This window comes from Aptenodytes forsteri, unplaced genomic scaffold (assembly GCF_000699145.1).
Source record: "Aptenodytes forsteri isolate BGI_AS27 unplaced genomic scaffold, ASM69914v1 Scaffold216, whole genome shotgun sequence".
Classification (NCBI taxonomy): Eukaryota; Metazoa; Chordata; class Aves; order Sphenisciformes; family Spheniscidae; genus Aptenodytes; species Aptenodytes forsteri.
In genome coordinates, this window is record NW_008796114.1 from 1,690,098 (window position 1) to 1,716,359 (window position 26,262).

The 26,262-nt window shown below is 43.2% G+C and overlaps 1 protein-coding gene across 2 annotated transcripts in view; it reads left to right on the forward strand.

Moving 5' to 3' along the window:
• Nucleotides 1-6,724: 6,724 nt before the first annotated feature.
• Nucleotides 6,725-26,262, forward strand: part of CASR (calcium sensing receptor) — a 41,362-nt gene continuing 21,824 nt past the window's right edge. For both annotated transcript variants that reach the window (XM_009287099.2, XM_009287098.2), the window contains exons 1-3: nucleotides 6,725-6,909; nucleotides 15,451-15,757; nucleotides 18,679-19,560. In XM_009287099.2, the coding sequence (XP_009285374.1) occupies nucleotides 6,725-6,909; nucleotides 15,451-15,757; nucleotides 18,679-19,560 (1,374 nt within the window). The remainder of the gene's footprint in view (nucleotides 6,910-15,450; nucleotides 15,758-18,678; nucleotides 19,561-26,262) is intronic.

Genomic DNA, 26,262 nt, shown 5'->3' on the forward strand with positions numbered 1-26,262 from the left:
AGCAGAGAAGCATTGGAGTAGGCTGCCCTGGGTGTCTGACGGGTCTTCTTCCTCAAAAGGTTTTAGAGAAAATGGGCCAGGAACAGCACTACTATTGCTGAGCCCTTCTTGGGCTAAGGGACAGGCTGCATGACCCCTTGAGATCCTTTCCAACCCAGCTATTATATGAACTTGAGCAGCTGCTGTTTAAAGTTGTGATTAGTTACTGTTTGATTAAGAAGTCATGAGTGTGCCATTCAGCTTCTTTTCACCCAAAGAACAAAGATTTATTGAACATTTCTGGCTTTTCTGCATGATTTAATCTGACAACTAAAACGTTCATTCAACTAGCAAAACAGTACCAATTGCTGCAAGCCTTTCAAATACCCATGGCTGTACCCTAGGTACCTTCTGTCCCCCATCAGGTAATGTTTCTGCCATGACAATAGTGTCCCGATGTCTCCTCCTGTTCCTGGAACCACTCTAAGTTCCTCCACTGAAGTTTAGGTAAGATAGCTGCCGCTTTACTTCCACTTCCAAGAGAGTTCAAAATCAAAATGTCTGATAGTTACAAAACAGAGTGGAAAAAAATATTAAAGAATACTTAAAAAAGAGGAGGGGGATTAAAAATTATTAAAGAATACTTAAAAAAGGGGAGGGGGATTAAAAATAAGGTTATGTCAAAAAAAGTGGAAATTACAATACTTATTTTTTATATTGCAAAAGAAATCTTACGGAATTGTTTTTGCTGAATATATATATATGGAATAGGTGTTCTGCATTGAAGAGCATATAATCAAAGAATTTATGTGCTAAAATACTTATTTTTTATATTTTTCTTGCAAAAGAAATCTTACGGAATTGTTTTTGCTGAATATATGTACAGGGAATAGGTGTTCTGCATTGAAGAGCATATAATCAAAGAATTTATGTGCTAATACTAAATAATGTTTTAAATGTAAAAATATTTGCAAAGGAAAAAAAATAGCAATGGATTCCAAGCTTCCTTCTTAATTCAGTTGCTTGTTAATTTAATCTTTTTAATTTATTAGCTGAAAACTGCAGGACCACAGTAATTTGTTCTATTAGTAGTACAATTTCCACATACATTTTGCTAAGTTTTATGTCTTCAGGCATGCGTTAGCAGGTAATTCAATCTTTGGCTGCATAACTCTTTCCTTTAATAAGGAAGAGGCTCGTAATCTTAATCCAATTAAAGAAAAGAGAACTGAAGGAAGATTTGCTACAACAAAAGATGATACTAGAGGATATTAGCTTGGGGTACTGGCAGCAAGCTAATAACTGTTCATCAGGAAATCAGTATCTTCAAATATTTTCAACCTCAGGCGTGGAGAGCACTTGAAAGCAGCTGGGAGACCTGTCTCTCCTATTAAATGAGTTTGAGATACTGGGTTTCCCAGCTATAGTTGGTATTTAAGTATGGAGAGTTGTAAATTTTGACACTGAGATTTACAAGGACCTGGGCATACACTTAGTTTTGCTTTTTCTGGATACCATGTTGTGCCAGTGCATCTTTGGACATTCATCCATCAGTTTGCTGCCTCAGGGATGTATTTTATATATACACAGCCCATCTTGTTCACAGGTGGCACCTGTGATATTATTTCAATTCTGTGTCCTGTCCCTGAGAATAGCTAGTTCCAAATTATTCAGGGGGATACCAAGTATTATCCTATACCATGAATGAATAACTTTGTTTTCATTGTCTAATCCCTTGTCATGCTGTTGAATGACACCTTGGAGTAGAGTGCTGTAAATGCTGTTTTAAAATGAATCCTGTTTTACCAGTTTAGATCTTTCAACTTTGCCTACTATGAGAAAAGAGAAATAAGAATGTGAATTTACTTTTTCTGCATTTAATACTTCAGCCACGCACTGTCTGGTGGCAAAGAGTGGTTCCTAAATATTCAGTAGCATCAGCTCAAACCCCTCCGTAGCATCCCAGCAAACTAAATTACATTGTCTATCTGTTCATGATGAAAATGGTTTCCTTTCTCATAAGCAAAGAACCCCGAAGATAAAAGAAAGCCTTATTAAAGGAAAAGCAGAAAAACAGAGTAATAAATCAGCAGGCTGTGGTCTTGAGCTCACCCTCTTCCCACAGCAGATGGGGAAGTCACTGATCCCGTTCCACCTTGGCTAAGTCCTACGCACAGCTCCCTGCCCAGGCCCAGGGGACCCCATTGCTGGCTGCCTCCACCTCTGCCCCTGAAGGAGCATGCAGGCCCCCAGGTCTCTTTGCCAGCGGGGAGGGAGGCAGGGGAGGGGATGTACTAGGCTAAATAGCAGTAGTCAGACTATCCCATCTCTTTGCAGCCGCTCTTCAGAAAGTACTGCTCCCTGCTTCAAACATCTTGCCTCATAAGTACTGGGTCTGCAAGGCCCCACCTGTGCTGGCCCCCACCTCGGTACACTGTATCAGCTTTTTTTCCTTCTTTTTTTTTTTTTGACTACTGAAGAAATGAAAATTCAGACCCCTCTTCCTCTTGTTTCCCTTTCCTAGGACTCTTCCCTGTTCTCCTGGAAGGCTACATTGCTGGTTGGGGTGACTCCTCAGCCCAGGAGTGACCCCCAGCCTGCTCTTGGTCTGGGCACAGCATGTTTTGTCCATGCCCTACCAGATGTGATTAGCAGCATTTTATTCATACTATCCTCAGACCTGGCGGTATCTGAACAAGAATGCTCCGCCCTAGCATGACTGCTGTGCCAGTGATGCCAGCTCCCCTGGACCCCCTCGCTCTCTAGCGGATGCGGGGAGGGGGCTCCCCACAGAAAGTGGCCACTCGCCAAAGCTCCAGGTTGCTCTTCTTTCCCTTTGCCCACAAGTGTCAGCCATGACCTCTTGCCTCTCACATCAGGCTCCATGTACTGTTTATCATTTCAGATCTTTTCTTCTCTTCCCATTCCTTTGTATCCTTTCTTAAATTAAACAGTGCCAACCTTTCTAACTGTGAAATCTCTCCTGGACACAACTTTTTTGCTGGCTTTCTGAGCTGCTTTCATATGTGCTATATTCTACACTGGGACAGGGATATCTGAGCCAACACTATCTGCAAGCATATTTAAATTGACTTTAATAATACTGCTGCATTACTTCCCTGTAATCTCAGGGATTTTAATCTCAGTTTGCAACCCAGGAGAGCATTTTACTTACTTTTTGGCTGCTGTAGAACAAGGGTCCCTATTGAATTGTCCAGAAGAGGACCCAATTTTGGCCTGTTGTTACTGATTTTCTTGTGACTGCTCATTCTGGAACATGCACAGAAGCTAATGAAAATGAGTATAAATACATTTTGTTCAACTCATAGCATAGTGGCTTCTAAGAACAGCAGCTCCCAGCATAGCTTTTCATGCCTGTGCCAGACAGAAATGGTGGTTAAGCGGGAGATGCATCTACCCAGATAGATAAATGAAGCAGGCAAGGAGGGAAGTACAATCAGCTGCACTAAAGGCACCCTGCTCCACTGGGATGTGTCACTCACACTGGGACCGGCTGGACCAGAGTTCATGTGGTGGACCTCACTTGTCAGCCTCAGTCTCTCATAGACCATTTGCAGGCTCCAGAACAATTCATGAGGGCCCTGCCTACTCTTGGACGTGGTTGAAGAGCAGACTGCAAAACAGGTGAAGTGGTTCAGGTGGGGAGCAGACCACTCTTTTTCTCAGGGACCCTATGCTATCAGCTCACCCAGCGTTGGGAGGGTGCCCTTGAAAAGCTGGTGGCAAGGAACAGACTGACAATAGTAGAACAGTTTTATGATTCTATGATTCTATGACCCTATGCTATCAGCTCACCCAGCATTGGGAGGGTGCCCTTGAAAAGCTGGTGGCAAGGAACAGACTGACAATAGTAGAACAGTTTGACTACGTGTCTCTTTGCTGCCTGATCTGAGCAGTGCTTGGGAAAAAGGGCAGGCAGAGCAGCAGCAAGGATGCTCTGGCCACGGTTCTCCACGTAGGTGGAAACTTTCCTAAGTGCTCCTCTCACTTGGGCAGGGAGTGGGCTGTGAGCAGATGTAGAGAGCATGTATGCTATACGTGACCTCCCCATCTGCAATAAACTCGATGTGCTCCTGAAGCACGGAGCTTGCTGCACATTCACTTGGCTGTATGCACAGGAAGGCTAGCTATGTGTCAAGGCAGCGGGTCATGGTGTAAAGCCCTCTTTTGCAGCAAGCAGACCACGTGTCTTTCTTCCTGCCACAAGACCAGACACCCATTCTGTAGATGATTGTAGGTATTTCCATGGGGCATCAGATAGCAGGAGGGCTTTGTGAACCAAGATGGAATGGAAAGAGTCTGCAGCTGACTGCAATGATTGTTTGCCTTTCAGTAGTTCATCCCATAGGACCTGGCAGACTTAGCCTCAGCCAGGAAGAGAGAGAGAACATCAGCCTAGAAAATGTCTGATATGCTTTTTTGTATCTTTTTTGAATCCATAAGTGGTGGGAGGAAGGTGACCTTTCCCTACCTGAAACATGGCAAAGCGTTTCCTTCCTTTTTCTGTTCGGCACCAAAGAAGCAACAGCCACCATCCATCTGCCAGGGGAAATGCGAACCCAAAAGCTCAGGGACAGTTTTCCACACACTCACTTGTTGCACTGCTCTGTCACCTACTGGTCCTGGCTCTGGTTAAAGTTCTGTCATCCTGCTGTCAAAGGGCCACATGCCAATACCAGAGGCTTCTTAGTGAAAGGTACCAATCAGATGTTAAGACAACACGCCCACAAGCGATAGACAATATTGCATCCTGGCTAGAGCAATGTGACATAACTCCAATTGCTTGCTAGAGGAATGTCCCAAAGTGTTTTCTGACTGCCAGTGTCAGCAGCTCAGCAGCAGCTGGACATTTCGTGTCCATGTTTCAGATTTTGAGGATAGTGTTGAAATCCCCACTCAGCAGCAGGGATCTAGCAGTCAAGTTTGTCAAAATCAGAGTTTCTGACTGGATCGGGCCACTTGGACACTGCGAACATGAAATACCTATTTTTTCATATGAAAACCAGTATGTTCCTACAGAATCTTTCAGTGTGACTCCACATTTCCTGGTACAAAATTGTTTGCCTAGACGTATTTTGATCTCTAGCCAAAGATTTGATTGCCCTTGCCAATAAAAATGTGTTTGTTCAAGCCAGGACCAAAGAATAGTTTAGAGTGGACTCACCACAGAGAAGTGCAGCATATGCCCAGCTAGTTTAGAGTGGGCCCACCACAGAGAAGTGCAGCATATGCCCAGCTGTCTAAGTGTGTTGGCCGCAGAGGCATGAGCATGATGTGAGCTTTGTCTCTCTTCTCCCATTGAGTGCTGCATCTGGACCTTCATTTTAACAAAAATGTGTGAAATATTCCAAATGCTTGGTGGTCATACAGCATGCATAATCCTTAGGGCTGGCTACTAGAAGAACCCCTATGATCACAGTGTTTCCCTGCAGTGGCTCCTTTTTTGACCTAGGTAGAGGTCAAATCTGTCTAGGTACATTTAGTGCATAAGTCGTCATCCTCATAAAAAGGTTCTCAGCGCCTGAAAACTCTTGATGACTTACTTCAGAAATTAACTGTCCTCAGGATTAGCAATGTATGTCTAGCTTCTATTCTGAATTTGACTAACTTCAGATTTTTACTACTAGCTTCTAGACCTATTCCAAATAGGCTGAAGAGCCGTTTGTTCTGATTTTTTTGTGCTGCCTCCTCCCCCATAGCCATAGCCATTTTCATATGCCATAATTAAGTTAGTTCTTCATTTGGCAGGCCTGTAGACGTGCTGCAGGGAAAATGTATTGAGTACAGAGAAGCTGCAATATTTCTCATCCCCCGGATGCAGGCTTCAAAGCTCAACAGTTAAGCTTGCAATGACATGATCACCGAACCTTTCAAGCCTTCGTGATTCATTATGGAGAAGTATCTTGATTTCAAATGCTTCCCTGGAAGCCATCCTCACTTTGAATGTGAAAGAAGTCTTTCTTGTGATCTTGTTTCATTTTTAGCAAGGATAAGTTCAAACCAGAGAGTTAAGAACAATCAGTGGAAAGGAGGGGATGGACTGACACCAAAAGATTATCATAGTTCTTTTCTTAAGAGGAAGGTTTCATTCTTACGGCATCCCCACTTGCCCATCCAAGTCTCTCACAGTGTGCTCTGTCCATGGAGGTCTGATCACACGTTTTACAGGGTCTTCTGTGACCAGAGTCATGTAGAACCATAGGAGGATGGTGGGAAGACACCCACCTCACATGTGTGATAGAGAATTAGGCATCCAAGAGAATCCATGACACTTGTTTGAGGAGGTGTGGCTGGCATCACTGGGGTGTCTGACTTACTCTGTCAAAGTTGGTATGTGTCCTGCGCAGGTTGTTGAGTGGGAGTGGCCGTGGGGGCATACTAAGAAGTTGATGGGACAGTGCAGAACCGCCGTGGTAGCGTGGGGTCCTGGTGTGTAGCTGGGATCACTTTTCATGTCTTTCTTTTGCAGTTCTCAGAGATGGGCTCTCCATAATGCTTTGGTTGTGAAGAAGGAAGGACTGCTGAGTTGTTTTGCAATGGAGAAGACAGAGGGAGAAACACCAGCACTGTGGCTCCCACCCTGTTGCTTATCTCCCTGCAGACATGTGTCCCAAATCCTCTCTGTACTGTATTAAGGAAAGGAAAAGCTTAGACATTACGTCTGCTTTCTTACATCACCTTTACCAATTTTGCATCCTATAACGCCCTGGTGAAAAGAGGAACAATGACTTTATATAGCTGCTGCTTGATTCTTTTGCTATTTACCTGGAACACAGCTGCCTATGGGCCAAACCAAAGGGCACAGAAGAAGGGAGACATTATTCTTGGAGGATTGTTCCCCATTCATTTTGGAGTGGCTGCTAAAGACCAGGATCTAAAATCAAGACCAGAATCAGTGGAGTGTATAAGGTAAGCCACAAAAAGAAAAAATAAAAAGTTTTGGTGGGGGAGTCTTGCCCTTTCTTGGCTACAGGTAACATGCTGTACACAGTGTAAATACAGTCTGTAATCTGATGCTTGTAGAGGCAATGGGAAGGTATGGTGTAAAGAATAGAGTAAAACAGGCGTGTAAAGACAGGAAGTACATATGTTGAACAGTAACATAAATAATATTTGGACAGTGAAAGAGGGCAATCCTTGTATTACCCAAAGCTGCCAAAACATGAATCTGTCTGGCCATTCACAGTGGACATTCGAATAGTATCTGAAAATTAGCTTTCCTAGCAGAAGGATGGAAAATAACCCATAGTGCCCTTACGTTCATTTGATTACAGTCATGCATAGCAAAATAACTTAGAAATAAAATTTTGGGGTTTTTTTCCAGTTCTGCCTCTCATCTTCTAAGACTTTACAAACTGTTTAGTTGCCTAAACAAGTGAATAGGTGAAAGTGAGATAGGTCACTGCTTTTGAAAAATCCCACTGAACACACAGATGTCTCTTTAGGACGTTTACAAAGTCCCAGACTTGAACTCCTTTCCCAGGCTTTCCTCACCCAAAGTCCTTTTCTTCTGTGTAAACAGTGCGTATGGGTTTTGTCTTAAGTCTTTGGCAGTTAACCCTGGAGGGAGAAATGCACATGAAAACAAAGTATCTTGTTATTAAAGTGTGGCCATTTTTATGATGAAACATGAGGAATTTTTAACCTTACAACCCTGCACATAATACATGTAAAGTGTGACAGAAACTGATTGCAACTAAAATGCCATATAAACAAAATATAAGAAATTGATGTGGAATTTTGTCATGACCATGCATGGGAAAACACTTCAGTGTTACAGGACCTCTTCTGTAATCATATGAGAAAAATTGTATATCTGGAATTATTTGGACCTCTCATCCTAGACTAGGGATCTAGTACAGTTTTGTTGCAGATGGTAATGAAGAATGGCTGACAGCATTCCTGCTATGCTTACAGATTCCAGGTGCAGTTTCCTGCTGAGACACTGAGCAGGACACGTCCATCTAGGTTATGAGATCATCCCCAGATGGTCTCATAGCGAGCACACAGAAAGGAGTGTAACTAAGCAGGGTTTCTTTTGGCTGCTTCTGTGCATGCACAAGAAAGTCATGAACTAAATGTATGTGAAATGTCCACTTCATGGAGCAAGAAGCTCTGCCAGATTTTCAGCATTTTTTTCTCTCCCAGATGCGGCATTTCAAAAGTGGAATGCTGAAAAGCAATGGATGGTTTCAGCTCTGTGGTCTTCTTCACCTGCTCCAGGTAGCAGGCAGGACAGAGCAGATATTTGCAAACTAAGCATAGCTTTCATTTCTGTCGGCGCTGGGTCAGCCTCAGTGACTCCCTTGACATGGTCACATTATTAGAACAGATCACAAGGAGAATGTTCCCCCACGAGTACTACAAGTGTGTGGTTGCCAAAAGATTTGTTAATGAGGTAGCACTGCCAACAATGGGCAAATCCTGAAAAGCCAGACCAGACGTTTCAAGGACACAATGGGAGATCCTTCTGGGTGGCATTTGATCTGCTAAAAGGCATCCTCCACCTGAAATTTGCCTGGGTAAAATCCGTGTTCCTCTTACCCCTGCACCAAGAAGTTGCAGGTGCAAAAGAGAAGAGTTGACTAAAGAGGCATTTGTGCCACTTTGCCGCACTCCTTCAAGGAGTTTTTGTGAGTTGATAGCATAATGCAAATGGAGAGAGAATACTTAATGAAAGGCAGAGATCTAGCTGCAGAGGTAGTATCAACTACAATAGGAACAAGGGAATGATTGGACCAGAGACGAGTGGAAGCTCGTTGCACATGTCTTCACCAGAAAATGTCCATTTCCAGGAAAGGTTTAATTCAAAAGAGATTGGGTTGGGAAGACTTTTTGAGACTGGACATCAGATTTTCTTGATGAAGATAATTAATCCATGGAACAGTTTATGTGCTATGGTGTTTTCCTTGTTACTGGTACGTGTTAAATTGAGAGCAGATATTTTTCCTGAAATGATTTTTCTATTTTAAGCAGAATTTAAGTCAGAAAATTCCTCTGACTGGACTTGTACAGAGTTCTCACAACACAACCATAGCAGTCCTTTTTGGTTTTGGACTCCGTGATTAGGTAGTAGCTTGGGGCAGGGTTGTGCATGCTGACTCTAAGAGCCCAATACATTCTTCAAGTCATGAGCTAGAGTCTTTCATGTCACATTTGAGTTTCCTCAGTTCTGGGCAGATGGCTAGTCTGGAATGAGCGCACTCATTTTCTGGGGAGAAGGGAAGAAAAAAAAGATAGGCTCTAGTTTCTTTCCAAAGTAAAACCGCCCCAATCTTGTAGTGTCAAAAACTTTTATAAGGTGGGAAATCCACTAGAAGACCATAAGCATGGCTGTACTTGGTCAAACCAAAGCTGCTAAACCTATTCCATACCTTTGACTGCCCTTGTTGCCTTTCACTGAGCCTTCTCCAGTGCTGCTGTATCTTTTCAAAGCTGAGGCCAATCAGTTTTATACCCTTTTTAGATGGCTGTGTACAGCTTTTAATCTCTTTATTAGGTAGCAAAATGCGTCTCATATCACATAAGAAAATTAGACCCAGGTCACTCTAGGAGTATGCGGGCATCCTCTCTCTTTCCTCATACTCCTCCATTAGGCAGCAACAGCAACAAGTCATCAGACCATACAAAAAGCTCCTTGCTTTGAGACAAGAAAAGACCTAAGGGTCCCACTGAAACCCTGTGCGTGGTTTGCCCCTGTCTCTTCTGGAGTTCAGTATCAAACAATTTAAGATAATGTGGCTTTCCTTTCTTTTGAGGACTGTTCAACCTGATCTGTGCTGTTTGGACATCTTCCCACACATTTAGCTATGTTCAGTGCCATACCTATGCTCCCAAACAGGCCTTCTCAAAATGGGTAGGACAGTTTTCTCTCCACTTTTTCAGTTTTCATGCTCTTCATACTCTTGTGGCACGACACCTTTCTCCCTAGCTCAGCATAAATACTGGGCTGAACCTACCATGCATACCTTGTGTGTAAAGGTATGTAAAACAATTGTATTGTTAATAAAAGGTATTGTAAACAATCAATACCTTGATTGTTTGTAAAACTATATACATGACTCAGCAGCGAAAGGAAAAGGGAACAGTAACGATCTGTTCTCTGTTCTTTTGGTGCTGATTCTACTGAAAATTCATCTTCATGCTTTAAGCACTGAGTTGTAGAGTCCAAAGTGAAAACTTACTCATGATTTTGCCACACCAAATGTCAGAGAGGAGTACGGAAAGTGAGAGCAATTTTGTTTCCCGTGTTTCAGAAATACTTACATGGCTTATTGTTTAAGCACTCAAGTGTCCCGCATTTGATATAAACACAGCTTCTGTCTTTGTATGCCTCAGGTGCTGTTGCAGCAACTTTCCTTACAACATTTGCTGATGCATATCTGATGTGTGCAGTGGAGGCAGAGGCTGAGCGCAGCACAAGCAACCCCTGACCCCCATTCCCTTTCAGCACCCACAGAGGCCTATTCATAACCTGATTTCTCCGTCCTTTCTTGATTTCAGGTAGATTCTCAGTAGTGACGGTGATGGTATCGTTAGTATTATTGCTAGCATTATTGCACAGATGGGTGGTACCCATGGATTCCTCTTACTGTAATGAACTGTTTGCAGTGAGGACATACCTTTACTGAGCTGAGATACAATGTTGCCAATATAGTGTCACTGGGTCATAATTTTTAATGCATATTCCCTATATTCTGATCAGCAGTCTACCCAAGGTCCCACACTGTGACACATAGCTTTCAGGCTGTGAAAATGTGGTGAGACATCGTCCCCATGTCAGTGCAGGACTGCACAAAGCGTGGTTCTGGGACACTTCAGCTCATCAAGTCTGTGTGTCTGTCTGAGAGAAAGGGAATTTTAATTCTGCCCCTTGTGGATGTATTTGCTAATCCCACTGCAGAACTGAATGCATAACACGATATTTAGAACTTCCTCCCTGAGACCAAATTATTTTCTTTTCCTCTTCCTTTTCCACCCATCCTCTGAATTCTAATTTTTTAGTTTTTTAAATTTTCTTTGGTCTGCATAATTCCCCTTACCCATAGCCCTAACTTCTGAGGGTAGTAAGCAACTCGTTATACCTACTGACTACAGGAATCCAACAAACGACTGAAGGTCTCCCCTTTGCATAGCTTAGTAATAGCAGTGGTAGTAGCAGCAATAACATGTAATTAATGTACTGGAAATCTAGAGAGGACAGAGAAATTAGTATGTGCATACAACCACTAGAGAAAGAGGAGTACTGGTGTGAGCCGAGAGGCGTATGCAGGCTTTGCCACCATTCTTCAGTAAAAGTACCTGTCGGATATGGGAGGGTAAATGAAAGCTGTATTTACAGCTTTCACATTACTTCCTCCTTCTTTTCCTTCATATTCTATTGCTTTTAGTTTAGTGCCTTGCAAGTTTTGATAAATGAAGGTCATGAATTCACATGAGGCTGTGAATTATTCCTTTATGGAGACCAACAGGGATCAGGACTAATTTCCCTGCTGGATCCAGACAGTATGAGCTGTTCAAACCAAACCAGACAAACAAACAAGCAAACAAACGGGATGGAGCTATGGGGAGCTAAAACTATGCAGTGAGCTTATGTCCCTTAATTTACATACCCTGACTTACGTTGACTGAGACATTTAAGCCATCCTGAGCACCCCTTGACAGACACATTTATACCAACTAGAAAGAAACCTGCAGGAATCGGTGAGATCTTGCGAGTTTACTATCTAGCAAACTGGGCGGCTGCAAACATAATCTGTCCCCTGCAGGTGTGACAATTAAAATGAGGATTTGTGGAGGAATTGTTTCTTATTTCTCCTTCCCTGTTTGTGCTCCTGCCTGGGAACAGAAAGATCAGTGGGTTGCATACTCTGACAGGTGGGAGAACAGGCATCAGAGGAGAAACATTTAAAGAACTGAGTGTAAATAAAAATTCCTATCTACACCTTTGGGCACTGAATTATTTACGTTAAACTCTCATTTAGAGCTTAACGACCGCTTTTCATAGCACCACATCTCAGAAATGTTAAAATACAAGACTATGCCAGTGTACCTGTAAAGTAATATGGCAGAAAATAAGTTTTGGAGGCTGCTTATTTTCCACCAAGAAAATATCAGTGGCTATTTAAAGCTTCTGGAAATCTAATGAAAAGTTTGCTTCTGTTAGCAAATCCTTTGCAGTTTCTTCATGGAAATTACCGGTCAAATTTCTGCATGGTTGACAGAACATTACAGTGACTAGTTATATTAGTCACAGCAGCAGCATAGCACAGGACGTCAGCTGGATCGGTGTAACCTGCTGCCAGGTTCAAAGGCAGCTTTTACCCATCACTCGTGTACACAACCTATCTGCAGCCCCTTGCTGGGGTCTTACAGTACAATGGGAGAGAATTTATCCACACTATTTCCATTCACCGGGATTGAAGGAATCATGAAATCTTGCTTCATTTAGACCAGTTTAGTGGCACTGCCTTCATCTGACCATATCTGTGTTACAGTACTGATACAACACAGTATCAGGTAACAAAATGAGACCTTGTCTGAAGCTCTATCAGGTATTAGAGAAGACAGAACAAGGTGTGTTTGTCTCCATCCCATCTGATCCTCTTCTCCTGATCTGCTGATGCTGCTATCAGCAGAGGTGCAACTGAAGAGAACTGCAGGTCTCCTGCCCAGGCTAGTTTGAGGTAAATTATCAGAGCATCTCAAAGACATTTTGGAGCCTAGCTCCCAGAAAACACCCCCTGCCCTCCTTTCACCTCTGAAATAAAACCAATCCAAACTCAAGTACCTGAAGTACAGGCCTTATGCTGTAAATAAACATTCATCGGGAACATATGTCAGAAAGGAAAACAAAAGCAATTGTGCATCGTGGGCCTTAGTTCGCATCTACTGAATGAAATGGCAAACGTGTTCTCTGAAGTCAAGGGGAAGACAGTCCAGTTCTCACTGCTTTTGAAGATACCACCTTGCTGCATTAAAAAAATTAAGCCAAATTGCTGTCAAGCAGGCAAAATAATTCCGTGTATACTCCACCTGCATAATTTAATGTGAGCAGGCTTAAATTTACTTTTGCACATACTCGAATGTGTGAAGCTTTTCACAGTGGTATAGTGGTACCTTTGAACTTCCCAGCTTCTCAGCAGTCTTCCCTTTAAATATAGAAAATGCTTTCAGATTTTCCTCTTTTACATGAGAAGCCTGAATATAGTTCCTTGCTTCAAATCCTATTTTCATTTTAATTAAAAATATCTGTAAACACATTTAGCTTTTTAAAAAGAACTGTCACAAAACCCCTCCTTGCTGTCATTCCTCCCAGCGAGCATTACTGATCATGTGAGGCAGTGTTGTGTGCCCGGCGCATCTTTTTTCTGTACACAACACTCACTTCCTATTTCACTCTGAGACTTGTTCTTTTATTTCCCATTGCATCTCGTTCCTTAATGGTTTGGAACTAGAGCAAAAAATATTCTAAATGACCAAATTACTTCTAACTGTAATACACACTCACATGTTCTAAAGGGTGTCCATTTTCTTAAGGGTGATCTTAAAATAGCTAGCTGTCCCTTTGGTCATAAATTATAACTAAGGATTTTTATTGGCCTCAAAAGTTTTGACTTGAAGAGATTTGCACGGAAACCATACTGTCTGGTCTTTGAGGTACAACCTCAGAGGAGAACCTCATTTTGAAGTTGGCCAAAGATGTCTGGCGCAGGTGAAATGAAGTTGAATAAATGAAGTTTTTAAGCCTTAGATGTGATATCTTTAGAACTTCTGATCCCAGATAAATCAGATAGAACTCCTAGAATGGAAGTAATGTGGCTATGTTCATTCAACTTTAAAGAAGTCAGACATAGCTAACATCAACTTTGGAAGCAATTCATTTAATCCAGCAATTAAAAAATGTTCAGGTCGTGTATCTCAGAGGTTGGAAGTTTGTGATTTCATGAAGCTTATCTTTAGAAATCTTCACCTTGGTAATGGAAACATCTCAAAGCATTTCAAAATGGCACTCATGTGAAACCTAAAATTTACCATTTCATATAGAATCTGTTCTTGGGAAGACTGTTTCCCCAGGCTCTTCCAGGTCTGGGGCCCATCAGTTCTCCCAGTGGATCTCAAGCATAACAGCTTTGACACTTTCCTGTTTCCAGCCGCAACTCAACACAAAACTGCAAACTAAGTGCTATCCTAACCTATAGTGCGTTACAAGGAAGGGCAGGTTTCAGTTCATGCAAGATTCTGCCATTCCAGCTGAATTACCCTAAAACATGGCAGCTTCACAGCACATAACCAGTTGCTTTTGCAGCTTTACGAGAGAAAACACAGTAGGTAAAACTTGAGAATAACACATATCAAAGTGACTTTCTTCCTGCTGCTTTCCACGAAGAAGCTTCTCTCTTCTTTGGATAAGTAGTCACTCACCTTGCATCAGCTTCTTTCACTGCCAGCCCATGCAATGCTCTAAACGGGGACTCCCAGGTCCTGCAGCACACTCTTGCCACCACTCCCCAGCTCTGGGTTAGCTCCATGCACAGTTAAGAGATAGCCAGAAGACTCATCTGCTCCATTTTAGAGAACAGAGGAGGCTTCAAAAAACAGAGTTTCAACTTCACAGGCCAGCTCTGATGGCATCTTCTGAGCTCATGTCTAAAGCAAATGTATGAGAGCACTATAATAAAGAGAAAAGTTATTTCTTTAATGAAAACACTGTAGTATCTAATTAACAAGTAAGGAAGCTAAGATTAACACTTATAGCATGTCTCTGTTCTCTGGTATAAACAGGTTGACTGTGCCCTCTCTCACAGTGTGAAGTGTGTGATGTGAGGCCAAATTTCCCTGGGCAGAGCTACCAGGCACCTTTGCATCCAGGGGCATGCCAGTGCTGTGTCTCAGCTCACTCTGCCTGCCTAAAGCCACAAGGAGCTGACACACTGAGTATCCCTGAGCCCAAGTCCCTGACAGCATCGCGCTCTGCACAGGCTTTGCAGACACTGCCATCTGCATTCAGAAACATGTCAGAGGAGCCTGGAGGGAAACCTGGTAGGTGTAGCTTTGTGTCAGAGCATTTGCTGAGGAATCACAAGGTCCACGTTTAGGGTACTGAGCAGAAGGGACAGGCCAGAGCCAACTCCCCAGGCATGCTCTCTTTCAACTTTCCCAGACTTTAGAGGACTTAGAAAAGTTCACCTCATCCTCACGACCTCTGAAGTGAGCTCCCAAATTGAAGAGCTGAAAACCAGAACAAAATCTTGTAGCATATGCACGCCTCTTCTGTAACCACTGAACACAAAAGCAAAACTTTCCAAATTTAATAGGATGCAAGAAATCATAAGTTGCTTTTGCCTTGTGTATCTTGAATTCTTCGCTCTGTCTTTGTCTCAGTCCTGGTTTCCTCTCCTCTGTTTCCCTCCTTCTCACTCTATTTTATTTTTATTGTTGCTCCCCCAGGTATAATTTCCGAGGCTTCCGCTGGCTCCAGGCTATGATCTTTGCCATAGAAGAAATAAACAGTAGCCCAACTCTCCTTCCCAACATGACCCTAGGATACAGGATATTTGACACTTGCAATACAGTCTCTAAAGCCCTTGAGGCCACACTGAGTTTTGTGGCCCAGAATAAGATAGACTCCTTGAACCTGGACGAATTCTGCAACTGCTCAGAACATATCCCTTCCACCATTGCAGTCGTGGGGGCAACCGGCTCTGGCATCTCTACCGCCGTGGCCAATCTGCTGGGACTCTTTTACATACCTCAGGTATGCTTTCACTTCTCTTGTTTAGGTACAGCTGGGGGTATTGCTGTTTGGAGGGGATCTTTAAGTACATTATAGAACCAGGACAGGGAACTGCACTGCTGCCTTATGCGCTCCATCTCTGTTTCAAACAAAGGAAGGTTTAGAAATGCAATGGCCCTAGCTGTACGAATACATCCGTGGAGGGCTGATGGGCAGCACAACGATGAGAAGCACTGGCTTTTAAAGTGGGACAACAGTTCACATGAAAGAAAGCAGTCTGATTCCCTCCAAAGGTCAGTCATTGGCAGTTGCCAGCCTTGACAGGCTAGTTGTGATGTTACTTCACCATGGTCACTGTCTAGTCGTGCCCAACTCCCACAGACCCCACTTAAGGCAGAGCTCAGTCATTGCCAGCTACTCTTAGGTCTCTCAGCATCTCTGATCATTGAAGTAGGTGATCTGTAAAGTTGTTGCTTCTGCTGATCAGGTGCTGCGAAGGTTTCTTCTGGGCTGACCTGCCTTTCTTTTGCCCTAGGGCCTCCAAAACAGGGTTTGTGAGAGCATGTGGATATGCCCCGCCTTGTCCTGGGGTCATCTGTGTGGTGGTGTAGTTGTGCCAGCTCCTGTGTCGCAGCATCCTTCTTGCTGTCTGCTGACTCTACTGGGGCCAGTGCCGGCATCCATGGTCCCATCCTTTTGTTTAAAAAACTTGGTGCTCTGCCAAGACCCTAAGCAAAGTAGGAGGCTGGCATATTATAGCTTAATGTTGTTGCTCTTGATTTTAGATTTTGACACTGAAGACAACTTTGGAAAAAGTGCTTGGCCTTATCCATTTATGTGTTGCCTTGTATAGCCTAACATTTCCAATTCGTCTTGGAAGATGCCAGAGCTCACAGGAGTCCTTGTAACAAGATTGTGTCACACTGCACTCTCAGTCTGTCCTGAGAGGATATATCTTTATTTCAGCCAGGGCTCCAGTTCCCATCTGCACCACAAATGAAGAAGGAAGGATTCTTGTCTGCCTGATGCACAGTAATATATCTTGTCTATTTAATGTTACCAGCCTGAATCTCTCACAGGAGTCTGAAAAAATAGACATTCAGTCTCTGAGCAGGGCAAGAATGGTTTAAGCTAAGAGCGATATATGCTACCTAGGTATTGCCCAGAGTAGCATTGGAAGGTGGTGTGTAGTAAACACCGTGATGGCATTTTAAGGCATACTGTTAATTTACACATCGCATTACCAGGTGAACAAGGGCAGCTGAGAAATGTTGGACTGAACATAAGAGGTGTTTGCAGTTCTCAGACTTTCCCTTTGAACAGGGAATGGCTGTTTGTGCTACGAGGCAGTAGTCTTATCTAGAGGTTGCTGAAACAGGTAGATGTCAGGAGGTTCAGTTCTGGAACGAAATCTCAGCCAGGTGGTTGAAGTATGACAACTGAAAGCAGGCTTTTAAACTGGGAGTTGTTGGGCAGCATTAGAATACGCATTATCGCTGTCATTTATAGCAAGGCCATTAGCAAATCCATGCTTAATAGACCCTGCATTTCAGTACAAGTTGGAGGTATATTTTACAATTAGTGTAAGGCTCATTACTCATTCCGATGACATAGAAACTGAAAATGTTATGACTCCAGTTCTGTTTCTTGGTATCTCACCTCAGTGTACCCTTACGGCACATGCGGGAGTGGGGTACCTTGCCTGTACCCCCTGGCACTAGGTTTTAGGAGGTGAGAGTAGCACTGGGCAGGAGCCTGTCCAGGGGGGAGTATAGCTCTGTGAAAGAAGGATTTGCTCCTGTGGCCCTTGAAACTGCACCAGGAGACCTCTTTTTCTTTCTTCTTGCAGAAACATTAAATGCCAGAGTTTAAGGAGGAGTTAAGGTTTTCTGTAAATTTCCACTTTGTACAAAATGAGCTGTCTATAGAAGATTTTTTCAAAGTGAGAGTCAGTCCTAAAGAGTTCAGATACCAATCTCAAAATGCAAAGATAAGTGAGTTTTAAAAGTTCTCCAGATCTTTAAACTACTCTCTTCTGGGTTTTATGGTTTTCCTCCTACTTGTAGAAAATCCAAATTGTATCTTAAAAGCATATGGCACTTGTTCTGATTAGGAAAAAAAATATTTCTTGATAGCTTTAGAAAAGGAAATCAAATCCCATTTTAACTGTAAAACACGGTGGCTCATGGAGCATGGAATGCCTACTGGCTTCTTTGCTGATTCTGGCCAGCAATCAGGAAATACTACTAAGGTAGTATTGACCAGCATTACCTTAATACTCCGCAGGGTCAAGGCGACTGATATACATCACATTCTTCTTACTTCAACTGGCAGGGATTGTATATAACACACATATGGTGCCTGAAGGAGCCTGTTTAAGGATGGGGACAGAGATGAGAGGCAAGGACAGACAGACAGTGCACTTCAGAGTAGGTCCTGGATGGCAATACCAGCCTGCTGTCTCATATCTGGTTCAGGACAGAGGAAGCCTGCATTTTGTCTGAATTATGTGCATTGCCCTCATTTATGTAAAAGATTCATTCTTCTTGTTTCTGGATTTGGCAGGAAGTGCAGCGAGGTGTGTGTAGGCCACCCGTGGCTCACCTCTTTGCCATTCCTCCAAGCTAGCGTCAGTGTCTCTCTCCCTCAGATCCTTGACCTTACAGGTAGACACGAGCTTGCTCCAGTCTCTTGGGTCCGAGCAGCTGCTCCTGTATGTGTGCCTCTGTAAGACAGTCACAGCTACAAGAACATACAGAATCTCAGAGTGGATCATGTGCAACCACAGGCTAAGAGTACATGGCTGCCAGTGTGGTCCTCAGCTCTCTCTTCATCCCATCCGAGGTTACACAGGTTGACAGTGATCCTAGATAAACGTAGGCAATTTAATCCCAGGCAGTTCACTTCGTGGTGTGTTTTGCTTGTTCACTGTGCTCTTACAGGTCAGCTATGCCTCATCCAGTCGTCTCTTGAGCAATAAGAACCAGTTCAAGTCCTTCCTCCGCACAATCCCCAATGACGAGCATCAGGCCACGGCGATGGCAGACATCATCGAGTACTTTCGCTGGAACTGGGTGGGAACAATTGCAGCCGATGATGACTATGGCCGGCCAGGGATTGAAAAGTTTCGGGAGGAGGCAGAGGAGAGAGACATCTGCATTGATTTTAGCGAGCTCATCTCCCAGTACTCAGACGAAGAGGAGATCCAGCAGGTGGTGGAGGTCATCCAGAACTCCACAGCAAGGGTGATCGTTGTTTTCTCCAGTGGCCCGGACTTGGAGCCCCTCATCAAAGAGATTGTCAGGCGAAACATCACCGGCAAGATCTGGCTGGCAAGCGAAGCCTGGGCCAGCTCTTCCCTGATAGCCATGCCAGAGTTCTTCCGCGTCATCGGCAGCACCATTGGGTTTGCACTGAAGGCAGGACAGATCCCAGGCTTTCGTGAGTTCCTGCAGAAGGTGCATCCCAAGAAGTCTACCAACAACGGCTTTGCCAAGGAGTTTTGGGAGGAGACGTTTAACTGCTATCTCCCCGATGGGTCCAAAAATTCTCCAGCTTCAACTTCCTTCCATAAGGGCCATGAAGAGGGACTGGGAGCTGGAAATGGAACGGCTGCCTTCCGACCTCCATGCACAGGGGATGAGAACATCACCAGTGTGGAGACACCGTACATGGACTACACGCACTTGCGGATATCCTATAATGTGTATTTGGCAGTATATTCTATTGCCCATGCCTTGCAGGATATATATACCTGTACCCCTGGGAAAGGACTCTTCACTAATGGATCCTGTGCGGACATTAAGAAGGTTGAGGCATGGCAGGTAAGTCCTTCATTTGTGTGCCTGTGCAATATACTTGCAGAAAAAAGACAAGCTGTCCCAGGGCTTTTAGGGTGCCTTTCATAATCCTGGGTCTCAAACACAGCATAAGGCTCCTGGGACGTAGCATATCACTGCGTGCAAGTTAGGTGCACACTCCCACCCCACAGGGAATGTAAGGTAAGTCGTGTTAGGTTGGCCTGCAGTGAAAGGGGCTTAAACTATGTTAAATTTTCTTGCATTTGCTATGGGCCAAAAGTGCACACACAGACAATTACCACAGCCTGGCTGACGCAAGGTAACTTGATCGTATATTGAGCCCTTATATAAACAAGAGGGCCTGGAGAGAGCACATGAACAAGGAAAACAGTTTTTAGAGCTCATTTTCTTTGGCAAGCTCTACGTCTTTTGCAATCCCACAGCAATTTTCCATACAGGCCGTATTTTTTTTCCACGGTTTTAAGCTTATATAGGATCAAACTAAAGCAGGTTGAGTAATGAAGGAAAATAACGTGTGGATGTTGGGCAAATGATAGATAGCTGCTTTGGTTTGGCAGTGAAATTTGTGAACTGATAAAATGATACTAATGACTTAGTCATTTACCCATTCATTCGATGCGTTCTGCCCACCAGCGTATGGGTGGTATTCTGGCATTTTGTCTTCTGATCCTTTATGAATACTCTGTACCTTACCATATGTTTGTTTGTGCTATCCGATGTGATATTCAGTATGTGTTTTGAATATCTACTGCATTCTTAAATAAGAGAATTAGCTTGTAAGATTATCAAATGAAGATATGCCAAATATGTAGCAAATTCTGTTTGCCCCGTCCTGGTCAACACAGTAAACTTGGGCCCAAACATGCCTGAAATCAGAACAACATGGATGAATATAAGGAGGATATTTGGATCCCCGTTTGTATGTGTAATTTCCTCTATGCAGAATAATCTCACATCCCCGTTTGCATGTGTAATTTCCTCTATGCAGAATAATCTAGCCAAAATAAAGGCTATCCATGTAACAAACTTTGCAGATGTTGGGTCAGTGTTCACATGTGGGAACTGCAGTTTGGTTCCTGTCTAGTCTCAGTCAACTCAAAGACATCAGTCAGATCAAAGTAAAAGGCTTTGTCTTGGCGTTTGTGGGAAACCTGCATTGCCCTAGGTACCTGATTTGGGTTTACCAAAACCAGTTTACTCAGAGTTGATGAGTGCAGGGTTTGAGCCTGGTTTAGGGAAATCCTGCGATTGCTGTCTCTCTCTGAGGTTTCTGTCTTTCAAAGCTATTCTGCTTTTCAGGAGCATACTGGCAGAAGTGGGCAAGTCACAGACAGATTTAGCTTTCACTGTGTCAGTAAAAATGATCCAGAATAAACATATTTTTAATTCGTTCCCTTATGCTTTGTCAACTTGGAAAGTAAAGCAGGATATTCATACCATAGCTAAGTAAAATAATCTGGTGTTTGTTGAGGATTCCACAATCGGGAAGAATGTCCTCTCATTTCTGTGTTGCTTGTCTGGTGCTGAAGGATGGCTGTATCAAAATGTAAAGCATCCTGCTGATCTAGGCTTTTGGGTATGCATACTTGCCTTAAAGGAGGGAATCAGCATCAAGAAAGAGTATGTGGGGGACAACAGGACTGGGTGGGAATATCAGGTGCTGCAAAGGAACAGGCTATATTTGGAATGACCACCATTATATGGTGTTGGTTGTCAAGCATATTTGATATTTGTGCATTTTTTCACTTCATTGCAAAATCAAACACATTAATAGCAGGTAAATGCCAAATCTGTGTGCACACCTACTTCATATCAGGCATTGCGGCTCATTACCCTCAGGAAGCTTTCCTCAGCCCCAGGGGTAATGAGTTCACCTCACAAATGTGCATCCTCCAGCATCTCCAGAGAGCGGTTTTCTGACAACCAGACAGAAGAAAACCTTTCTGCTAACATCAATCTCATTTGCAGCAGTACTTCTGCTCGTCATCAGTGCCTGCTCCCTCTTCTCACAATCAGTTCAAAGGTTTCTTGATAGGAAGCGACCTGAGAAAGCAAGGACGGTGTTAGGAAACCTCCATGCCTGAGACTGGAGGCAGCGGCCACTAATAGTGTCTGCAATCACTGATCAGGTGGTGTGTGGGACAGATAAGGTGAACCCGGTGAACTTGTAGCTCCATTAGCCTGAGCTCCTGTCCAGAGCAGCCCTTGCCAGCGGGGTCGGTGGCTGGAGAGGATAAATGGTGTGTTCCACAATTTAATTATGTACCACTTAATTTTGTTGCCTTTCAATGGTGTTATCCCATTAACATGTATTATTTATTCGTTGTGTGCTAATTGTTAATTTTATGTACTCAGAATAGAAACCTTTTTGGAGGAACTGGTTTATATAATTTGTGGAGGGTGCTTGTATGGGTCTGTATATAAAAATAACATTTTTACCTCAGTGATCAGTTCATTTGAACTGGACAGTAGGAGGCCTAGCACAGAATTACTGTGAGTTGGTTAACTTGGGTGCAATTCTCCTATTAAGAATTTACCGTCTACTGTTTAAGAAAGCTCTAAGTATGTTTCAGCACGGGGAGCACAGGATTTTTCTGTGTCTCCCAAGCGGAAATATCAAATACTAACAACTTTCTTCTCTACTTATTTATGGCTACTTGTTTAAGAAGCTGCTTGCTAATTTTCTCCACCTGAGTCGGTGGTCTGTGACAAACCCTGTCCATAAACCCCGTCTTGCTTCCTTTTGTTTTACCAGTGCCTCTGGCAGTGGGCACCTTCACTAGAGATGGGACTGGTCAGCCCGAGCTTGCAGGCTGCTGCAGCACATGCGGAGACGCGGGTGCAGGCAGAGCTGGTGAGCAGGCAGGGCAGCTTCCAGGCAGGAGCTGTGCCACTCACTCCACGTGTGGAGCTGCCTGCGGGGTTCAGAGTCCTCTATCTGAAAATGGGAAAACTTGCACTTCTGTACTCTACAGAAAATTACAGACTTTAATAAGATGTCTGTCCTGCCCTTATTCTGCCTGCAGCTGTCATATTTTAAGAACCTACCCTGCTGCAAGGCAGAAGATAATCCAGGTGCACACCTTCGCAAGATGCCTGCAAAGAGCAGATAGTATTCTCTGCACGTGCCATTGTTGTGTCCTGCACAATATTGATCAAGATCAGATTAATTACTTCTTTTTGCAGTGTTTTGTTCAGGTAACAAAAAGGTGCAGGGCAATCCAGAACAAAATGTATAAGCAATTTCTGTCACATTTGGAAAAGGCAAAATTTTACACAAAGCACTAAGGATTGAAGTGCATGACTGCAAATAGTACAACAGAAAGAATCCTCTTAAAGGACTCCATCACCTCTGATTATTAGATGCCCATTCTCTTTTGCTGGCGTGCTGTGATTTTTTTTTAGGAGACACTATGGAGTAGGGCTAATTCTGTGTGTTGCTCTGGTTCATGGACTGGCCTCCCCCAAATACAGGCTCTCCTGTAAGCTATAGAATAGCAGTGGGAAGGTATGGCAAGAGGTGGGACATGGGCTAAGGACTCCTGTACTGATGCTGCCTCTTTGTCAGAATTCCCCGCATCTTTGCCTGTTTCTCCATAGCAGTTCAAACAGCCTGCTTTTGAAGCCCTTTTTTCTTAATACCTTCCTTGATAAGATTTCCCAAGTCCCTCAGGTTCCTTTGTTTCCTTGGTCTCTGCTCACGTGGCTATTCCCATGGTCACTTCTAACAGCAAGTCCATCTGTTCTTTTTTCAGTTCCCCTCTGAGCAAAGATTTATAACCCTTTGGGGCATTTACAGGAGCCTCTCTGGTGTCTCTCTCATTTCAAATACTGGGTGGTCCTGCGAAAAATAAGAGGAAAACCAGTAAGGGATCCTAATCTGTCCTTCAGAGCAAATATTTATTACTTCATATTCTTTCTGTGTGAGAAGAGGAAAACCCTGTCTTTTCTGCAGACATAGTTCACTCCGTGTTTCTGCCCATTCATTTGGCTTCTTGATGATTGCCAACAAGCAGCTGATGGGCCTCTCTTTCTGTCTCACGGTAAAAGCATTGCAATTAAATGGGGAAGATAGGCTCCCATGGATTTGAGAAGGCAAAGGCGTGCAGTCACAGGGTCATGGAGCAGAGCATCCTTAGGTGGACTCCCAGACAGTTTTCAGGTTGTGGTTACACTGGAGGCTGTGAACCTTGGCAGGTTCATGAGTGAAAAATGAGATAGCTCTTCGAAGCATCAAGGCAAAGCATGCTGCACAGGCTGAAAAATGTGCTGTCCTAAAGATTAGCAGGTTAAAGACATGCTCATGTAAATTATTCTATGCCTAGAAATCTGATTGATCTCAGACTTCATGAAAAGCTGTCATATGCTGTTCCACAAAATAAAAGCAAATACGAATTGGCTTCACCTAGCAACACCTGAAGTCTTGTGTTACACCTGTGCACCTCCCAGCCAACAGTTCCTTCCTCTGTGCTGGTGATACGCATTACAAAGAGGTAAAAATGGATTGGTGCCTTCTCCAATTTTACCTTTAGGTATGTCTGGCTGGCTGGAAATTGATTCTGCAAGGCTTTAAGGAAGTGAATGATGCCTTAGATGACATACGTCTCTCCAGACCTTTGAGCCTAAGGGCTTAGCTAATCAATTTTATAGTCTGAACTATATAGGCCTGTCTGAACAATTAAAATGGTGTATGGAAAACAGCTGCTTTGTGGTATAGAGAATGAAACAGCATCAGAACAGGTATTAACTGAGGCTGGTGTGAAAATTAGTCATTCAGGAAGAACCGCAATGAAGACAGAGGAAGGTGCTGAGTATCAGGCAACTGCAAAACCTCACCTAGTCTGCATTACAAATGCACTGGAGATATATTTGTTATGAACAGAAAGCAAGCATTTCACCAGTGTGCCTTTGTTGTGGGAGACCGAATTGAGAGGCAGACTGTTTGAGCCACACACAGAAATGTGTGGATTAACAGAGCACACACAGCTATTTCCCCACAAGGGCAATAACAGATGATTGCTTATTCATCAGTTTGGAGAAAACAACTTGCCGTCAGCTGAGAACATAACTTGTGAGCTCTTCAACTAAGCAGACAATAAATGGAGGAGTATTCAGATGTCTATGCAACTAAAAGGAGAAAGACTTAACTGGAACTTACTAAAGGGGGGGTCAGGCCTGTAACGTCACCAGTAGAAATGCACAGGGAAACCATTGCCCCGTCAGGGTTGCTAGAAGAAGGGGAAAGAACTGCATGCCTCTATGTCGTGAAGTAAGGAGTTGTGGTTATTCATTACTTGGTAGAGAATGGCTGAGATTCTTCTGATGACAAAAAATGCAGTATTCCTGCCCACCCCCACAACGTGTTGAATTTTTCATAAAAGTCGCTTATAGTGTAGGCACTTATACGCTGCATTACAACAAAAACTGTATTTGAAAAGAAACATTTTCTAATATTTATGAAACTCGTTTTTACCTTTGTCACTTGGGGAAAAGAAGTCAGTTTTTCAGCCTATATTGGACCTGGGAATTTTAGGGAAGGCTCCTTGAGATGCCCATATAAAGTCTCTGTAGTGACTTCAGATAATAATTACCCCTCGAATTTCCGAGACATCAGTATCTTTTACTAAGACACAGCATGTTTTTCTTACACAAAAGGATGTAAAGTTTCTTCTAGGACTGACCTTTCCTGTTGCTACTCACAAATGGAGCTGGTGACAAAGGGCACCTTGAGAGCCCCCTAAAGGCACTCAGAAAGTCAGGTGAGGAAACAAGTGGATTTATCAAAAATTCAGTTTCATGTTATAATCATTCCTCTGACTTGGCTGATTTCCATTTATCCCAAGGTAGGGTTGAAGCTAACTTCAAAGGCATGATAATCATAGTATGGTTTTGTTATTTCTTTTCTTTCTGGGTGGTCAGCCGTCTTCACAGATGCTTTACTAACCAGCCACATAGTTTTATCCTAAAAGTGAACTTTCATGCACTATGAAGGACTGGTGTTGCTCCACATAGTGGGTGAAGTTTGGACGAAGGAGAACAGATTACCTTTTATGGTATATAAAGGAGCCTTTTGCCGTATAGAATTAAAAAAGTGATCTCCCCACTGGAGCAGAAGCAATACTTTGCTCAGAAAGGACTTTTACCTGTGTCTCTAGGAGTAAGTACATGAAGGTTACTTAGGAACTGTAGAAATCAAAGCCTTGACAAGAGATTTCTTTGTTGGCTGAAACTTACATTGATAAAGGAAATGGAAAAAACAGTTTTAAGCTAGCAGCCAAGTGGAACATGTGCCAAAACGCAGTTACAGTGAATCCACTGGGACTGTAGTTGACCGTTGATGGGACCTGTGACTGTGCTTGCAACAGATGCCGATTCTAAATGTCCAAAATGGTTGCGTGAGTTCAGTCAACTCACTGTGAATACCGGAAACTTTAGGACTATTTTTTTTTTCTTTTTTTAAATGGGCAGTAGTTCTTGAATACATTACAAAAAACCATAGAACTCAGGTTTGACAAATTACCATTGTTTTGTTAAAAGAAATGACACCAAGTATGCAGTATCAGTTGGTTGTCATTCTAACACAGAGAGGCGACTTATCCAAGCATTGAAGTAATTCATCCTATAGTTCCAAATAAGAAAGAATTTACAGTCGAAAGCCATTACTTCCTCCTGGCCTACAGACAGGCACAGTTCTTCAAATCAGTA